This window comes from Myxine glutinosa, chromosome 5 (assembly GCF_964187855.1).
Source record: "Myxine glutinosa chromosome 5, kmMyxGlut1.1, whole genome shotgun sequence".
NCBI classification, from domain to species: domain Eukaryota; kingdom Metazoa; phylum Chordata; class Myxini; order Myxiniformes; family Myxinidae; genus Myxine; species Myxine glutinosa.
The window spans coordinates 172,671,740-172,690,016 of record NC_136265.1 but is presented as its reverse complement, the minus strand read 5'-3'; the positions used below and the strand labels follow the sequence as shown (position 1 = coordinate 172,690,016).

Genomic DNA, 18,277 nt, shown 5'->3' with positions numbered 1-18,277 from the left:
AGATATCCAAAACTTTGATTTGATAGATATCCAAAACTTTGATTTTATAGATATCCAAAACTTTGATTTAATAGATATCCAAAACTTTGATAGATATCCAAAACTTTGATTTGATAGATATCCAAAACTTTGATTTGATAGATATCCAAAACTTTGATTTGATAGATATCCAAAGCTTTGATTTAATAGATATCCAAAACTTTGATAGATATCCAAAACTTTGATTTGATAGATATCCAAAACTTTGATTTGATAGATATCCAAAACTTTGATTTTATAGATATCCAAAACTTTGATAGATATCCAAAACTTTGGTTTGATAGATATCCAAAACTTTGATTTGATAGATATCCAAAGCTTTGATTTTATAGATATCCAAAACTTTGATTTGATAGATATCCAAAACTTTGATTTGATAGATATCCAAAACTTTGATTTGATAGATATCCAAAGCTTTGATTTTATAGATATCCAAAACTTTGATTTTATAGATATCCAAAACTGATTTTATAGACATCCAAAACTTTGATAGATATCCAAAACTGATTTTATAGATATCCAAAACTTTGATAGATATCCAAAACTTTGATAGATATCCAAAACTTTGATAGATATCCAAAACTTTGATAGATATCCAAAACTTTGATAGATATCCAAAACTTTGATAGATATCCAAAACTTTGATCGATATCCAAAACTTTGATCGATATCCAAAACTTTGATAGATATCCAAAACTTTGATCGATATCCAAAACTTTGATAGATATCCAAAACTTTGATAGATATCCAAAACTTTGATCGATATCCAAAACTTTGATAGATATCCAAAACTTTGATCGATATCCAAAACTTTGATAGATATCCAAAACTTTGATCAATATCCAAAACTTTGATCGATATCCAAAACTTTGATCGATATCCAAAACTTTGATTTTATAGATATCCAAAACTTTGATTTTATAGATATCCAAAACTGATTTTATAGATATCCAAAACTTTGATAGATATCCAAAACTTTGATAGATATCCAAAACTTTGATAGATATCCAAAACTTTGATAGATATCCAAAACTTTGATAGATGTCCAAAACTGATTTCTATAGATATCCAAAAGATATCCATCTCACAGACAGACAGACGAACAAACAAACAAACAAACAAACGGGTGAAAACACAACCTCCATTCACCCTCGGTGGCAGAGGTAATAAAGAACGCGTAAACGCACTTTGAATGTGGCGAATATTTCACTTACAGGAGGAAGTGGGGCAGTCGAGCTGATTACCGTTGGCACCCTCTCTGTATCTGGCACAATTGGGTATGGCGGTGGAGGTGGCAGGTCTGTCCCTTCACTTTCACTGCCTTCATTCCCTTCCTCCTCTTCTTCCTCTGCCGACATTTCCCCAACATTGTTATTATTCTGTTCGTCACTGTTGTCGTTGCACAATGGTTGAGGTGGAAGGGGTAACGGAAGGTCGTCCGACATGTTCGAGGAAGAATCGGAGCCACTCTCATTTGGCAGCGCACAGTGGGTCCCTTCTGATCTATCAGCCCCGGTCTCCGCATTGGAATAGGCGGGTGGCCAACGTGGCCTATAGAAGGGTGGTGGCGGAGGTGGTGGAGGAGGCCGGGAGTTTTCTACAGTTTCTTGCCCTGCTAGTGGGTTAAGCCGCTGGTACAGAGCCTTCTGTAGTAGTGCAGCAGGAATCACACCGGGTGCTGCCTCCTCACCCTCAGAGATTGAGCTACGCTTCTTGAGAGGACGTGGTGCATTGGCCAGCCTCCGACGCAAGGCCTCCAGATCAGCCTCGCTCTGGCAACGGCCTGCCGCGGCTGGCAGTGCCGTCACAGGTAACAGCTTGGTGGGGCTGAGCGGGCGAGGTGGTGGAGGTACCTCGCTGTCCGGAGCCTCACTTGGGCTACCTGGCGCACTGGCTTCATTGTCCTGAAATGGGATGGATGCGGGAGGCTTGCTGGATCCTGGGCAGGTCACAAGAAAAAGTACAACAGAGAAAGAAACCAAAAAATTTGATGTAATGAGAGTAAAACAACCAGCAGTGTTATCAAGCGGCAGTAGGTTTTACACTTAAATGTATTTGCAAGTTGCTCATGAACCACCCCCTCCCCCATCCCCTTTTCTCCCCAATCCCCGCCTTAAAATTTTGGCGACTTCCCAAATATGAACAGTTTCTTAGCCTTTTGTGTGACATTGTTGATATAAAAAACACAAGCTGTTGCACATGTAATGACAAACAGTGAAGGTGACAGAGTAGGGTACACACTCACCAGCATTGCGATTTGCCTTCCCCGTTCGCTGTAGACTCAAAGCATTCAGAACGGCCTGCTGGAAGTTTTTCGGTGGTGCGGCCGGTTGTGTGTACACCGAGTAAATGGAGCTGACCGTTTGCGAGGAAGGAGCCTTGCGTGGTGACTGAGAACGTGCTTGGGAGCCTGGTCGGTCGGGCAAGGCCGAAAAAGGTCGCACGGCAATGGCAGGCGGTTGTGTATGGCCGTCTGTAGGCAATGGGGTCGGGGGGACGGTGATTCGTTGCTGGATGTGGTGAGAGGTGCGAGGGGGAGGTGGAGGGGGCATTGAAGGTGTAGCACCTCCTTGCCATGCTCTGAGAGGTGGTGGGGGAGCAGCAGGTCTGCACATGGCTATTGGTTCCACGAGTGGCTGTCCCATAGAGTTTGAGGGGCCGGAGTGTTGCAATGAAGCAGAAGCTTTCATTTTGTCCACAGGTAGCAAGAATGGCTTTGTGGTTTCACCATTTTGTGTCTGCATACCAATGTCAAGGAATTAGACTTTGCATATTCAAATGGTACAACAAATGCAATACAGTGCACACCACAAAGCAATATTTAATAATATTATAAGTCTGTACTGTTGCTACAATAGAGAAGAAAGCAAAACAAGGAAAAACAAAAAAATCACAATACAGAATCACATTTAATCAAAATCATCCGTCCACAACTTTTTGAGATATCTTGTTCACAAACAAACAAACAAACACCAAACAGATAGACAGACAGGGGTGAAAACATAACCTCCATCCACCTTTGGTGGCAGAGATAAAGAAGAATGTTATCAATTCACAAACTTCAAACACAACAAAACTCACAAACTTTGAGCTAGTATAATAAATCATTGTGGGGAGGAAGAAGTAAAAATACTACTCGTATAATGAAAGTGCTGGGTGGCTTTTGGTGCCCAAATGAAGGTTTAACTTTGTTTTTTAAACACCTTAAAAAAATACACAATAGAGGAACATGAAGAACATGTACCACAGGCAATTATTCAAAACAAGGAAAATCATCTGGTTTGAGATAACTGAACCCCAGCTGTTGTACACTGGTAAGACACTCCCGTAGCAGTGTTTTCATATTAACCAGCAAGTTATATGCCATTGTAAAATCATGTGCACATAATAAATGATGATCAAACACAATTTAGTGTAATAGTAATTTAACACGGCATTTCAATGACTATTTAGTCAACGAGTCAATTTTTGGGGTTTGCCTGTTTGGAAGTCCCATTTGAGCATAGAGCGGCTATCTATGGTGCTCGATGCTGTGGATGCTATAGGTTCAAATCTCACATTCTGTGTAGAGTTGTTTACTCGTGTCCTTGTAATTTTAACCAACTCTTGCACAAGCCTGAGATCAATATATATATATATATACAGTCACGTGAAAAAGTAAGTACACCCCATGTAAAGTTTTGACTTTTTCAACATATTTCAACATACAGCTATTTGATCTTCATTTCAACAATATTGATAGATAAAGGTGATATAATATAACAAATATCATGAAACATTTACATTTTGTAGTCCATTGTATAATTTAAATGAACATAAATGCAAATTTCGCATGTGGAAAAAGTAAGTACACCCTTGGCTCTAATAGGTGGTATTGCCCCCTTTGGCAGAAACAACCTCAAGTAGGCGTTTCCTATAACTGTCTACCAGTCTCTGACATCGACTGGGAGAAATTTTTGCCCACTCCTCCATGCAGAATTCTTTCAGCTGTGCGATGTTTGAGGGGTTTCTTGCATGCACAGCTCGTTTCAAATCCCCCCACAACATCTCGATGGGATTTAGATCCGGGCTTTGACTTGGCCATTCCAGAACCCGCCATTTCTTTCTTTTCAGCCATTCCTTGGTGGATTTACTGGTATGTTTAGGGTCATTGTCATGTTGCAAGGCCCACCTTCGGTTGAGCTTCAACTTTCCGACAGATGGCCTCACATTATCCTCAAGCACCCTCTGGTACAATGAAGAATTCATAGTGGATTCTATGATGGTGAGCTGCCCAGGCCCTGATGCAGCAAAGCTGCCCCAAACCATAATATTTCCACCACCGTGCTTTGCAGTTGGTATCAGGTTCTTGTGGTCAAATGCTGTCTTTGATTTTCGCCAAACATGTCTTCTGCTACTGTGGCCAAATAGCTCTACCTTTGACTCATCTGTCCAGAGCACATTGTTCCAGAAGTGCTGGTCTTTGCCTCGGTGTTCATTGGCAAACTTTAGTCTTGCCCTGATGTTCTTTCTGGACAGCAAAGGTTTCCTCCTGGCACACCTCCCATGTAGATCAAATTTGTGCAGCCTCTTTCTAATGGTTGATTCGTGCACTTTGACATCAACAGTGGCAAGAGCTACCTGTAGGTCCCGTGATGACATTCTGGGGTTCTTGGAGACTTCTTTCAGCATCTTGCGGTCTGCTCTCGGACTGAACTTGCTGGGGCGGTCTGGTCTGAACAAGTTTGCAGTTGTTTGGAATCTTCTCCACTAGTAGATGATCTTCCGCACAGTCGAATGATTGATTTCAAATTGTTTGGAGATCTTTTTAAATCCCTTCCCAGACTCGTAGGCATTTATAACCTTCTTTCTGAAGGCCTCAGAGAGCTCTTTTGATCTAGGCATGGTGGTGCTGCACACTTCAACAACAAAGAGCAAACCAAACTAAATGTCTGAGGTTTAAATATGACAGGTTCCTCCAAGATCCTCTCTAATGATGTTCTAAACATTTGCACCTGAGCTGGTGCACCTGATTCTAATTTTAGGTATTTGAAGTAGTGATAAATGTAGGGGTGTACTTACTTTTTCCACATGCGAAATTTGCATTTATGTTTATTTAAATTATACAATGGACTACAAAATGTAAATGTTTCATGATATTTGTAATATTTATATCACCTTTATCTATCAATATTGTTGAAATGAAGATCAAATAGCTGTATGTTGAAATATGTTGAAAAAGTCAAAACTTTACATGGGGTGTACTACTGTACTTACTTTTTCACGTGACTGTATGTATGTATATATATGTATGTATATATACATCACTGCCTCATTTAAACTTCATCAATTATTGCTTCAAGCTGCTACAAACATTTCACTGGTTACACCAGTACTTGATTACTCTTGTAGTGTCGCCACATACTGAGACTCTCCAAATTAGCAGTCTGAGTACAATGTTATAATATCAGTACATGATCATCAACTTCTTACAATCTGCATGAACATCTCTAATAACAGCATTCTATAATTATCTCCATTTGTGATTGGTTACTCTAAGTTGATAAAAAGAAAAGTAGGAAAGACAACTGAAGCTGCAAGAAGTCCGTGAAATTATACATGAGCTTCTTATACTTATGCAGAAATGTAATATAGGAGCTTCTAATACTGTTAGCTAGGCCTAGCCCTAGACAATAGTCTGGAGGCAGTGATGTTGGGATTGTTATGTGATGGCAATACTGTTAACTACTCTCTAAACTAACATCACCCCTATCTTGTCAAACTACGATGGTGTTGGTTGAGTATGAGAGACTCAGACGCTCTCAGAGAGTATCTGTAAATATTTAAATGTAAAAATGAACTGGAGAAACAAATTATAACAAAGGATTCTGCACCAAGTAAAACCCCAGTCATTGCCATTGAGAGAGGCCCAGCTGAGAAATACACCGTCTGAATAATTATTATAATATTTGAGTAGATGATGTTCTACTACTGATTTACAAATGTTGTAGTACCAACTTTTATAGATGTGCTCACCAGTGGTGTATTGAGGGTGTCTGGCATAATTTTAAAAAAAATTTTAAATAACAATTGTTCCCCCTCCACCCTCTGCTTCCACCTCCCTCTCCCAAATCCCCAACCCCAGTAGCCATAGGCAATACTAATAAGGAAATAAGGAAACTAGGATCTTTATTTTTAAATATCAGTTAATTGACCATTGACCACTCCAGGCGATGCAGAATGCCAAAACAAAGATGAAAGGATCACTAAATGTCAGTTCAAAATTTATTAAACTAGGGAGCCCATTGTTCCATTGGACCAAATTTTAATTGGGGACTTTTGGTTCATCGAGACTTTTTGGTCATCTGGGTCCTTGGGGACTTTTGGGTCATCAGGGACTTTTTGGGTCCTCGTGGACTTTTGGGTGATCTGGGTGTTTTGGGTCATCAAGGACTTTTGGGTCCTTAAGGTTATTTTGGGTCATGTGGCTCTTTTGGGTCATCGGGGACTTTTGGGTCCTCAGGGATCTTTTGGGTCAAGTGTTAAAGGCTCTTCCGAGTTGTAAGGGGTCTCAGCAGTCTAAAGGGTTAAAAGGTACATTTGAATAGTACGTAATTAATTAATAGACGTGAAAAAGTATGACACACTGACACACACACACACACACACACACACACACACACACACACACACACACACACACACGGACCATCCATTTATGGTAGATTCAATTCACGTGGATTCCTTGTTCAGACTGTTTTATACGACGGCATGAGTGATGCGCCGCCGTAGCGAATCTGCCGCCGGGAAACCGTGACTCGAGAGGGTTTATTGATCACGTGGTTTGCTTTTACCTTGACCCGCGACTAGAGGGTTCGTGATCACGTGTCCCGTGTGCGTTGTATAGCACTGGTACGTCGCTATTTTATTTTCATAAATGTAACATCGATTAGTCCTCGTCACACACCCAACCTGTCCACCAAGTTTCGTCCAAATCCGTACATAACTTTTTGAGATATCTTGTTCACAGACAAACAAACAGACAGACAGACAGGGGTGAAAAGATAACCTCATGCACCTTTGGTGGTGGAGGTAATTAATTTTAGATTCCTGAGCCTTTGTAGCTATGTGATGGGGAATATTAAATAATCCCTGACCTCATTCCGTTAGCGATTGGAGGGAAGTGTTTTAGGCCCCCACAAAAAAATTTAAAAAAAAAATTGATTTCTTTAAAATGCCAACGGGATTAAAACAGCACCGAGCAATGCCAGGTATCCCTGCTGGTATATGTATAATAGTGGGGCGGCTTAGCCCAAATATTCAAAAGAATTGTGCATTTTGTGAAACAAGCACCAAATTTGGCACAAATGTACATTAATATGTTGCGAACATTTTCAGATATTGGGCCACTTGAAATTCCGTAATTTTTTTTTTCAATTTTTTTCAAATTTCGTAATTTCAAATTTTTCGGGTGACACCGTCACAATTTCGGTCTTCGAGGCCAGCCGATAGGCAAAGTGTGACCGGAAGGGACGAGGTTCTCCTGACCACGTGGCCCTCGATCTGGGAAGCGAGAGGCGTTCCATTAGTGGACGCGCCCCTCACGCCCGACTTTTGGGCGGCCCCGGCAGGCCGTTTGTTTTGACGTTCCGTGACGGGCCCCGCACCCCCACCTCCGGGCCGACCGGAAGCTTGTGCTGAGTACATCATACCTGAACAACTCAGTGAGGCAGAACACAGCAGTGCACACCAGGGTGACCCCTTCAGTGCATAAACCAATTAACCTGTCCACTGCAGGGCATATAGAAATGAAGTTATTTTCTGCATATAATAATAATATAAGTTCAGTTCTATATAACAATTTCTGTTATCACCACTACCACTACAACTACCACTACTACAAGCTTTGTCTGGAATTTTGTGGACTAACAGACAAACAGACATACAGACAAGCTGGGATCAAAACATTACCTCCTTCCACCATTGAGTGTAGAGGTAAACATCATGGAAATTATATCATGCCCTAGATTTAATTCATGCTTACCCGTGTATTTGCTTCACTGGTTCACAAGGTCTTTTGCATACATGTAATTCAGACTCTCGTCTTCATTGCTGACCACACAATGTTCGCAACATATTAATGTACATTTGTGCCAAATTTGGTGCTTGTATCACAAAATGCACAATTCTTTTGAATATTTGGGCTAAGCCGCCCCACTATATCGGCCGGCCTCGAAGACCGAAATTGTGACGGTGTCACCCGAAAAATTTGAAATTACGAAATTTGAAAAAATTTGAAAAAAAAAATTACGGAATTTCAAGTGGCCCAATATCTGAAAATGTTCGCAACATATTAATGTACATTTGTGCCAAATTTGGTGCTTGTATCACAAAATGCACAACAGGTTTGCTATGCTGCTACACTATAAACCCCGAGTACAAATCAAAAAGATCGAATCGAGAATCTGCAAGCTTCGGTGTTCACAGAACAGTGAGTTTCATGATGTAGAACCGGGCAACTAACTCATTCAAAACACATTTATTACAACAAAAGAAAGCGTATTTAAAAAAAGAAAAGAGACAACTGCATGAAGAGAAGTGTTACTTCTGTTCTTGAATATGCTCATAAAGAAGACAACCGCTGCCGGGATAGAACATGGGATCGGATGTAGGAGTAATCCTAAATCTTTTCCAGGGTGCAGTGACTCCTGAAGCAGCTTCCAGGAGGAGATTATACGCTGGGGTGGTTCACCATTGCCTTTCCGGGGAAATCGAACACACGATAGCCAATTTTGCATTCAACGGCTCAAAATATTCAACTACATTTTATCTCGTGCTCAAACAAACCAAACATTTTACTGATTTGCATTTCGGAGAGATGCAACTTGTATTGTCAACTTGCAGCACTGCAAGAAAAGCTTCTTGTTCAGGAGGTCGAGCACAAGCACAACTAGAGATGATGCATTTGATGGCCGAGCTGCAATACCGGTTGTTCTGCAGTCGTCTCGGGGTTGTTGGTTCTACTACAAGGGGTAGAAGCCAGCTGCTCCAGGGGTTTTGTAGTTAGGTGAATGTCAGTCGTGCTGCAAGTATCACCTGAGGGAAGGCAGGCCAAGAGTTTGCTTTAAAAGGAAAATGGTGCGGGGAGGAGTGGAGGAATACTTTCCACCTTATTGCTGAATGATTATGGAGGTTACTGAATTAAGAAGGCATGTTGAACAGTGAGGCCTCCTATTTTTCTCCAAAACAGGTAAGGATATTTGAATGAAACAAAGACAGACACAAATATCAATGTTTATTATATCATGCTGCGTATTTATTTCTCAACATAAACACTACTGCGGTTCACACGTGGTTTTGTGATGTCGTCACACGATATTCCTGTGCGTCCTGCTGACTGAACTAGCGCTTCACAGCGGCCTTGACATCATCGTCAAAAGAAAAATGTTCTCCACCAAGGTGTTAAGTTTGGTAAAGACATGAAAATCTGACGGAGCCAAGCCAAGACTGGTGATCCTTTGTGGAGGTACTCCATTGACTGTCTCTTACTCTCAAGGTTGTAATGGTGCACCCAAATCACATCTCTAGTCAGTAGTCAGTCATCTCATCCCCAGTCAGTCATCCCAACTCTCATCTCCATTCATCTCACTCCAGTCAGTCATCACAACTCTCATCTCCATTCAGTCATCCCGACTGTCATCTCCATTCATCTCACTCCAGTCAGTCATCCCAACTCTCATCTCCAGTCAGTCATCCCAACTCTCATCTCCACCAGTCATCTCATCTCCAGTCCACCATCCCAACTCTCATCTCCATTCATCTCATCTCCAGTCAATCATCCCAACTCTCATCTCCATTCATCTCACTCCAGTCAGTCATCCCAACTCTCATCTCCAGTCAGTCATCCCAACTCTCATCTCCACCAGTCATCTCATCTCCAGTCCACCATCCCAACTCTCATCTCCATTCATCTCATCTCCAGTCAATCATCCCAACTCTCATCTCCATTCATCTCACTCCATTCAGTCATCCCAACTCTCATCTCCATTCATCTCACTCCAGTCAGTCATCCCAACTCTCATCTCCAGTCAGTCATCCCAACTCTCATCTCCACCAGTCATCTCATCTCCAGTCCACCATCCCAACTCTCATCTCCATTCATCTCATCTCCAGTCAATCATCCCAACTCTCATCACCAGCCCCTCACGCTTCACAGCACTGACAACATCGTGCTTCCCTCTGCCATCTTGACTAACGTAGCACTGAGACATCTACTGTCAGAATCACGAAACTTCACATCTAGGGGCGAAAATAAATAATGTGCAGATTGCGATTTGTTTTATTCGAATAACTTTACCTGTGTTGGAGAAAGAATAGGAAGTATTACCTTTCCGCACGCCTTCATAGATTCTTGTCGGTTCACCGTGAGCAGTGTGTGTAGCTCGAAGAGAAGCCGATCCATCAAGACTCGTCTGCTTCCAGTCTCCCATGCCAGAGAGCGTGCATTGTGCTGCAGAAATCTTTCCCGATCCCACAAACAACTCATTGCCTGCGTGATACAGAGAGAGCCGGCATAAAAAAATCCTACAAATGTTAGCTCGGATCAACAGGTTGGTGATGACAGCAACGAATTTTATTTATACTTTGACCCCGATTATTTGGCCATGCCAACACACAAAGCACAATAATTCAACCGATCGTGAACGCGGGTGTTTTTTTTCAACTGTTGCAGAGCAAAGCTCCCACTCGGATGGATTGAGGTGCCGAAGCTCTGCTCATCTCCAGTCAGCGACGACCACTCCTTTACACCACTCCTTCTCGAAGAGCTCTGCTCCGGCAGGACTACACCCCTGACGATGCCCATCTTCTCAATGGATTCCATATATGGATTCATTCTTTCGAGCCTGGCTGGTATGTTCTGCTGCACCTGGGGGCTCTGATAACCACCTCCCACCACGTGTCAAGAATTCCCGCAGAAAGTTGGCAAATACGATTCCCCAGGCATAACACCGCCAAGTGTACATCCCTTCCTGTCATGTATCCTTCCTGGATGTCATCAGATTTTTCGCGCGGATGCACACAAATTTTCCATTCTTCATGTATTTTGGTGACGGATTAAAAGCATATTTGGTGTAAAATGAGGAGTCAATCATCGATGATGGAGTGCGGACGGTTGGATTCATGTAGGACAAAACATACCATAGGACTGGAAAACAGAGCGATTAAAAACTGTTAAATCAATCTCAAGACTAGAACAGCACTCGGGAGAGCGCACACCTCCACCAGGCTGAACAGTTTATGTTTTGTATCCCACTGATTGGCCGGATCTGGAGTCGGACCTGCACCAAAATCTAATCGGCTTGTTCTTATCACCGAACCAACTCGTCCATAACTTTTAAAAATATGTTATATATCCCTTTTCGCCCGATTTCTCAATGGTGAAGAATCACTTGGAAATTAAATAATTCTCGTATCCGAATCCATATTCAGATCTTCACCAAAATCGAATCTATTTGTCCTCGTCAGACACCAACCTGTCCACCAAATTTCGTCCAAATCCGCCCATAACTTTTTGAGATATCCTGCTATGTATCGTTTTTGGCCCTATCTCTCAATGGTGAAGAATTACTTTAAAAATTCGACGAGCCGGATCCGAAACCGGATCTTCAATAAAATCTAATCATTTCGTCCTTGTCACAAACACTACCTCTCTGCCAAATTAGGTTGGAATCCGTCCACCACTTTTTGAGATATCTTGTTCACAGACAAACAAACAGACAGGGGTGAAAAAAGAACCTCCATCCACCTTCGGAGGCGCAGGTAAAAATACAGAAATTAAGAAAAACAAACTTAATCGACTACAGTGAGATAAATATAAATATGTGCTGAAGAAAATGTTTTGGAAAGGGTAAGAGCATCTTCTCAGTCAACAGAGCATCTTCTCTTCTAGACTTGGTTATGACTAACTTCCCTGAAAATGTCTGCTGCTCTTCTGCTCCAATCGGCTCATCTGATCATGTGCTTGTCAAAGTGGACATCTCTCTGACCATTCTCAGAGAGCCTCCTCAGCGTCGACGAGTCTGGCATTTCACTCAGGCCAACTGGCACGGTCTTCAAGCAGCCATCAATCATCTGGACTGGTCTCCAATCTCTACCGCCTCTGACATCAACTCATCCTGGGAATTCTTCCAAAGTAAATTGCTCTCTCTCATGCACAGATTTATCCCATCTCGTCTTCAGTTGTCATACCCTTTCTCCCGTCCATGGTACACGGAATCTTGTGGTGAGCCTGTTGCCCAGAAACAACTTGCTTTCGTCTCCTGGAAAGCAAATCCAACGGAAGGAAATCTCATTTCCTTTCACAAAGCCCGAAACAAGTGTGTGTCCACCCTCAGGAGAGTCAGGAAACTATATCTCTCCATTCTCAAGACCGAACTCTCTTATCTGTCTCCCTCTTCCAAATCCTGGTGGCGTCTGGTCAAATCTGTTTCTGGTGTTTGTTCCCCCTCCATCCCCTCCCTCACCTCAAACGGCTACACGGCTGACTCCGCACGTGAAAAAGCTGAATGCCTCAACTCTGTGTTTGCCTCTAAATCTTGTGTCCCAAACCCATCCCTCTCTGTACCCACCATACCCAGTCGTACCTAGCTGCTCCTGGACTCTGTGTCCTTTCCTCCTGACTAGGTGGAAAAGTTTCGGTCAACCCTCGACTCTGACTCTGCAACTGGTCCTGACGGCATCAGCCCATGGGTCCTAAAATCATGTTCTTGCGCTCTTTCACTCCCTCTCTCTGTTCTCTTCACCCTCTCTTTTGCTCAAGGTCATCTGCCATCTGCTTGGAAATCAGCCAACATCACCGCTTTGCACAGAAAAGGTGCAAAAACAGATCCCAGCAACTACAGACCAATCAGCCTTCTCCCAATTATCAGCAAAGTCATGGAATCCATCATTGCTTCAGATATGAAATCTTTCCTCTTCACCAATGGCTTGATCTCTGACCATCAATTTCGTTTCAGACCTGGTCACTCTACTCTGGACATGCTGCCTCTGCTTTCTCAACAATGGATGGAGGTCCTCAATGCCAAACAGGAAATTAGAGCTGTCTCCCTTGACATATCACGTGCCTTCGATACGGTCTGGCACCCCGCTCTGCTCACCAAACTCTCCTCCTTTGGTATCCGTGGAAATCTCCACGCATGGCTGGCGGACCACCTCTCGATTCGTAGTCAACGTGTGGCCCTGAATGGCTTTCTCTCATCTCCTCTTCCCGTTCAGGCTGGAGTTCCCCAAGGCAGTGTCCTGGGCCCTGTGCTTTTTCTGGTCTTCATCAATGATCTCTCCGACTCTCTTGAAAATCCTCTCTATCTCTTTGCTGACGACTCTACTCTCTGTCGCTCCATTCCTCATCCCACAGATCGGCAGTCTGCAGCCTCCTCACTCTCTGCAGACCTGGACAAAATCACAGACTGGGCAAACAAGTGGAACATGTCTTTCAATCCTGACAAATCTCACACTCTTACGATGTCTCTCTGAAAAGACCGACTGGACAACCCTCCCATCCACTTTCTGAATAATCCTCTCCAAGAAGTTCTGTCACTCAAGCTTTTGGGTCTCACTATATGCCATGATCTTTCCTGGGAAAACCACATTCCAAATCTGGCCTCCAAAGCCAGTCGCCGACTGGGCATCCTCCGTCGTGCGAAGTCCTTCCTTGGCACACCTGAGCTCCTCACCACATACAAGGCTTTCATCCGCAGCTCAATGGAATACTGCTCTCCCCTTTGGGCTGGTGCTCCTTCCTCACACCTAGCTCGTCTTCACGCTGTTGAAACCAAAGCGTTCAGAATCATTGGAATCTCCCGCGATGACGTTAACTCCAAGGGCCTTTCACTCACTCACCGCAGGCAGGTTGGTGGTCTTTCCGTCTTCTACCGACTCCTCTCTGGCCTTGCCCCCCCCCCCCAGCTCTCTCTGGGCTCTGTCCCCCAAATATTCCTACAGGTCGCACAAGATCTGCCTGCAACCCTCTTATGGTTAAACTGCCAAAATCAAGACTTTCTGCTCACCTTCACTCCTTCATTCCTCTTTTCTCCCACCTCTGGAACAAACTCCCTCACTCTCTTCAATCCCACTCCACCCTCCAGGTCTTTAAAACAGCTGTTCACCACCATCTCTTATCTTCCCCCATCCAAAACCTTGATCTTTTCTACCCCCGCTAATTTCACCCCAAATCCTACACTTTTTTGAAATACCAACTTCTGTCCTGGAAGTCCTTGGTCTCCTTGTGTTTTATACCTCTCCCCCCCCCCCCCCCATTCCCACGCCTCCTCCCCCCAGGCCCTCTCCCTCCCACGCTTCTCCCTGCTCTCAGGTGTTGTGTTTGTGTGCTTCTCCTCCTCTCCCCATCTTGTCTTCCGTTCCCTCTTTTTGTATGTTTTGTTTGTCTGGTTGATTTGTTTGTAGAATAAATGTTAGCTCTTTCACGAGTCTCGATTCAGTATACAAAAAAAAAAAAGAAAAGAAAAAAGAGCAGCTCATGTATACTCAACTGTAACAAGCGTTACGCCTAGGTCCCCCTTCGGTGAAGTGATGTGAGTTGACAAAGTGGAAGATGCAAGGCGGCCATCTTGAATTTTGACGTGGCGACCCAATTTTCAATAGCGTTCTTCCTTATGCATAGATACACCCACACACCAGATTAGAAGTTAGTAGTTCGTTTATTTTTCAAGATATTGCGCTCACAAGGTTCAGACATATATATGGTGGCGGCCATCTTGGATTTTGACGTGGCGACCCAATTTTCAATAGCGTTCTTCCTTATGCCTAGATACACCCATACACCAGATTAGAAGTAGGTACTTCACTTATTTTTCAAGATATTCCGCTCACAAGGTTCAGACATACATGGTGTCAGACATACATGGTGTCAGACATACATGGTGGCGGCTATCTTGGATTTTGACGTGGCGACCTAATTTTCAATAGGGTTCTTCCATATGCCTAGTTGCACCCACACACCAAATTAGAATTCGGTCCTTCGCTTACGCACGCACGTCCGCATGCACGTCCGCACACACGCCCGCACGCACGGACGCACGCACGGAGGGGAAAACCATCGTCCCCATTTCGCTCCGCGGTGCGACGGGGGACAAAAAAAGAATTTGTATATATATATATATATTTATCTTTGCTTCAAAAACGAAAAAAAAACTGCTGAACCAAATCAAACCAAATTTCACTTGTTGCCTAACGGTGCCTACCTCAAGTATGGTTTTCTGCCAGGTTAGCATATCTGGGAGAGGGGTTCAGGGTGGAGGGAATGTTCATGTGTAAATGTGTATTGTATAGTGTCACTTGGTGATATCCGGTATTACAAACAATTTTCTTCTTACATAAATAAAGTTTAAGCAACTTAACAATATGCATTTGGGTGATGCTGAAATCTGAGGGAGAATAATTCGAAATTTTCATGTCTCATTTCACTCAATTTAAGGGTAGGTTCAAACCAAAGCATCCGACACTGAGTTCACACAAAGCGGAAGTGATTTGTTTTCTACTGCCAAATATAAGCAGCAAGGACGGATGATGAAGATGAGTGGCAAGAGGGCCGAGAGGTATGCACAATTGCCTCTGAGCTATCAAGCCGTCTATCATGGGTTTGAATCTCAGCCGAGCTATAAACGGTCATTTCGGACTTTCACGGGCAGGGCGAGTGCCGCAATTAAATGGGCACCTCGTCTGCTGGCATTCGTTGAAATCCCACGGTGTCCTTCGTGAAGAGTAGGTGAGCTATATTGCTGGAACACCTGGCCAAATTCCACATTCCTCCCCTAACCTTAGTCGAATGTCAGGCCTGGTCAGCCGGTCGTGAAAGGCTTGAGCCAAGCTTCCCCCGGCCAACCTAACAAGAACATGGGAATAATTGTGGCCGTTAAGAAGAATAAGTTGGCTGACGAAGGTGTGCTAGCTGACTTCCGAGCAGATGGAAGATGACCTCGGGCAAACGATAGGGTGAATAGAGCAGAATGTTTGTGAAGTACATGTTGTCTTTTGATTAAATGTGTCAACGAAGCGATGGGTAAAAATGTCGAGTAAAAGATAAAAAGAACAAGATAGAAGTAAAAAGTGCAACAATTTTACACCTGTATTTATTTGGAATTACACTAACCATGGTTTATGTCCAGATAGCAAAGGTGAAATCACGAAACTTGATTTCCAGGAGAGGAGGGAGGGAGAGGGGAGGAGGAGAGGAGGGGGGGGAGGGGAAGGGAATGGAAAAGAGAGGAGAGAAGGGGAAGGGGGACGGAGGGGATGGGGGAAGGAAGTAAAGGGGAAGGGGTGAGGAGAGGGGTAGCGGAAGGGGGAAGGGAAAGGGGGGGGGGGAAGGGAAAGGCGGGGGGAGGGGGGGGGGGTGGTACGGACATGATCAACCTTTCCAGATTTTCCTCCCTTCTTACACAAATGTAGCAGTTCTCTTTTGTCATCGTCATTTAATCTGCCTTTTCATTGACCGATGACAAAGGACATCACAACAAGAGCAGCTGCAGAATTTTAAAAAAAACAGCATCCCAGGGCATTCTCAGGCAAGGGCCAGCGGATAGGACAAGAAGCCTGTCCCCCTCCCGCATCCCCCACCCCGCCAAATGGGATACATCTGTGTCGCATAAGACAGCCACCTGCATTCAACTGTGAATGAATGCAAAACAAGGATGCACTTCCTTCCAGGTGTACAATTGCTTAACAATGAGACTTTCTCGAGCGATTCTACAATGTAATCAGGTAACTTGCAGTTTAAAATGCGGCAAATATTTTGTAAAAAGAGGTGCAAAGGAAAGCCGGGCACATTACTGTCACATAGTAGTAGGCCGAGTGAATGGGGTGGGGGGACTGCTTACCATTACTGACTGATGAAGCCTCAGGACCAGGCAGAAGAGCCAAGCAGGTCGGCCGAGTGCCACGCACATAGGCCTTTGTGCTTGAATCGGCAGCTGGGGCCACCGCCGAAGGACCCACGGCCGTTGTTGTGACCATCTGTGTCTCAACCAATCCTGCCGAGCCAAATGACGCCGGAAGTATGGCTGGCGGTTTGAGTGGCCCATCTGTGGTCTCAGAGGCAGGATCAGGACGTACCTGCCTCGTGGCAGCACTAACAGTAGGGGTCTGGACGATGGGTCCCACTGCAGCAACACGGCCCGTGGTCCCACCAGGTGTCCTTTGAGAACCCAAATCAGCCAAACCCACCTAAAAGCAGACAATGTGAAATGAAGTGAAACAGTTGCTACCCTCCGCAACATGTGATAAATCACGTACCACGACAAAGTTACAAAGTCCTCTCCAATCCCTCGCCCACGTTTCCAAACCAACTACATTTTGGCCTTCAATCACCGTTTATGGTCGACCAAAATTTCCAGGATGAAAATGATGGACATATCTATCCAGGAATCTTCATCATGTGACATTTTAATGACCAAGAGTTCCACTCCACTCACCTCCACAATTCTTTGACCCCCACCTACCATTGAACTACTCCACCCTCTTGTCTGCCTGTTTCTCAATATATCAAACTGTCCTCAACAAACTATGATGTTATCTAAAACTTAATTGGTGTATGCTATCTCTGCACCCTTCTTTTGTTCATCCTTGACATTGTATCATAAAATAAAAGAGACCTTAGGAGCCAGTCACTGCAAAATAAAAAACCAATAACATGAAATCCAGCCATGCCTAAATGATACCTGCAAACCCAGCAGCTAATCGTATCACATCATCAAAATTGATCTTCAAGATGATGCACAAGCAATCTCGCCCTCTCAGCCCGCACAGTTTGCAGCAATGCCATGCAGAAGACCAGACGTACAGGAATGTTCTCTTTGTGCTGTGCTGTGGCCTTCTTGCTACGCAGTCGCTCACGCAGCTCCCTGATCCGACGGTCCATCGTTATGACCTCCTGATTGCGGCGGTTCAGTAGGTCCCTTTGCTGCTGTAATTTTGCACTCTGCTCCTGGTTGAGTTTGTTACGCAGCTGGAGTGAGGAAGCAAGGCGGCAAGGGCAGAAAAAAAGCTCAGGAGGTCCCGCTGCTTCAACATTTAGGAAAGCATTTGACACAGTTGGTAACAATAAGCAGTGCAAAAGGCAAACAGGAAGTGGTGTGGTAAGGAGGGAAGCGGTGGTTCCAATAACAAAGAGGGGAAAGGGCAACGTGATAGACACAGAGCAAAGCCCTGATCAAGATAAACCAATCCACATTCTCCCAAAAAG

The 18,277-nt window shown here is 44.0% G+C and overlaps 1 protein-coding gene across 7 annotated transcripts in view; it reads right to left on the bottom strand.

The window, feature by feature from the left end:
- LOC137426720 (apoptosis-stimulating of p53 protein 1) overlaps window positions 1-18,277 on the bottom strand; it is a 228,887-nt gene that overhangs the window by 36,044 nt on the left and 174,566 nt on the right. For 6 of the 7 annotated variants that reach the window (XM_078779089.1, XM_078779091.1, XM_078779092.1 and 3 more), the window contains 6 exons: window positions 17,876-18,040; window positions 16,914-17,259; window positions 10,406-10,567; window positions 9,005-9,114; window positions 2,285-2,777; window positions 1,254-1,978 (listed from right to left, as the gene is read on the bottom strand). In XM_078779089.1, the coding sequence (XP_078635215.1) occupies window positions 1,254-1,978; window positions 2,285-2,777; window positions 9,005-9,114; window positions 10,406-10,567; window positions 16,914-17,259; window positions 17,876-18,040 (2,001 nt within the window). The remainder of the gene's footprint in view (window positions 1-1,253; window positions 1,979-2,284; window positions 2,778-9,004; window positions 9,115-10,405; window positions 10,568-16,913; window positions 17,260-17,875; window positions 18,041-18,277) is intronic. The other variant, XM_078779087.1, reaches the window with a different exon arrangement.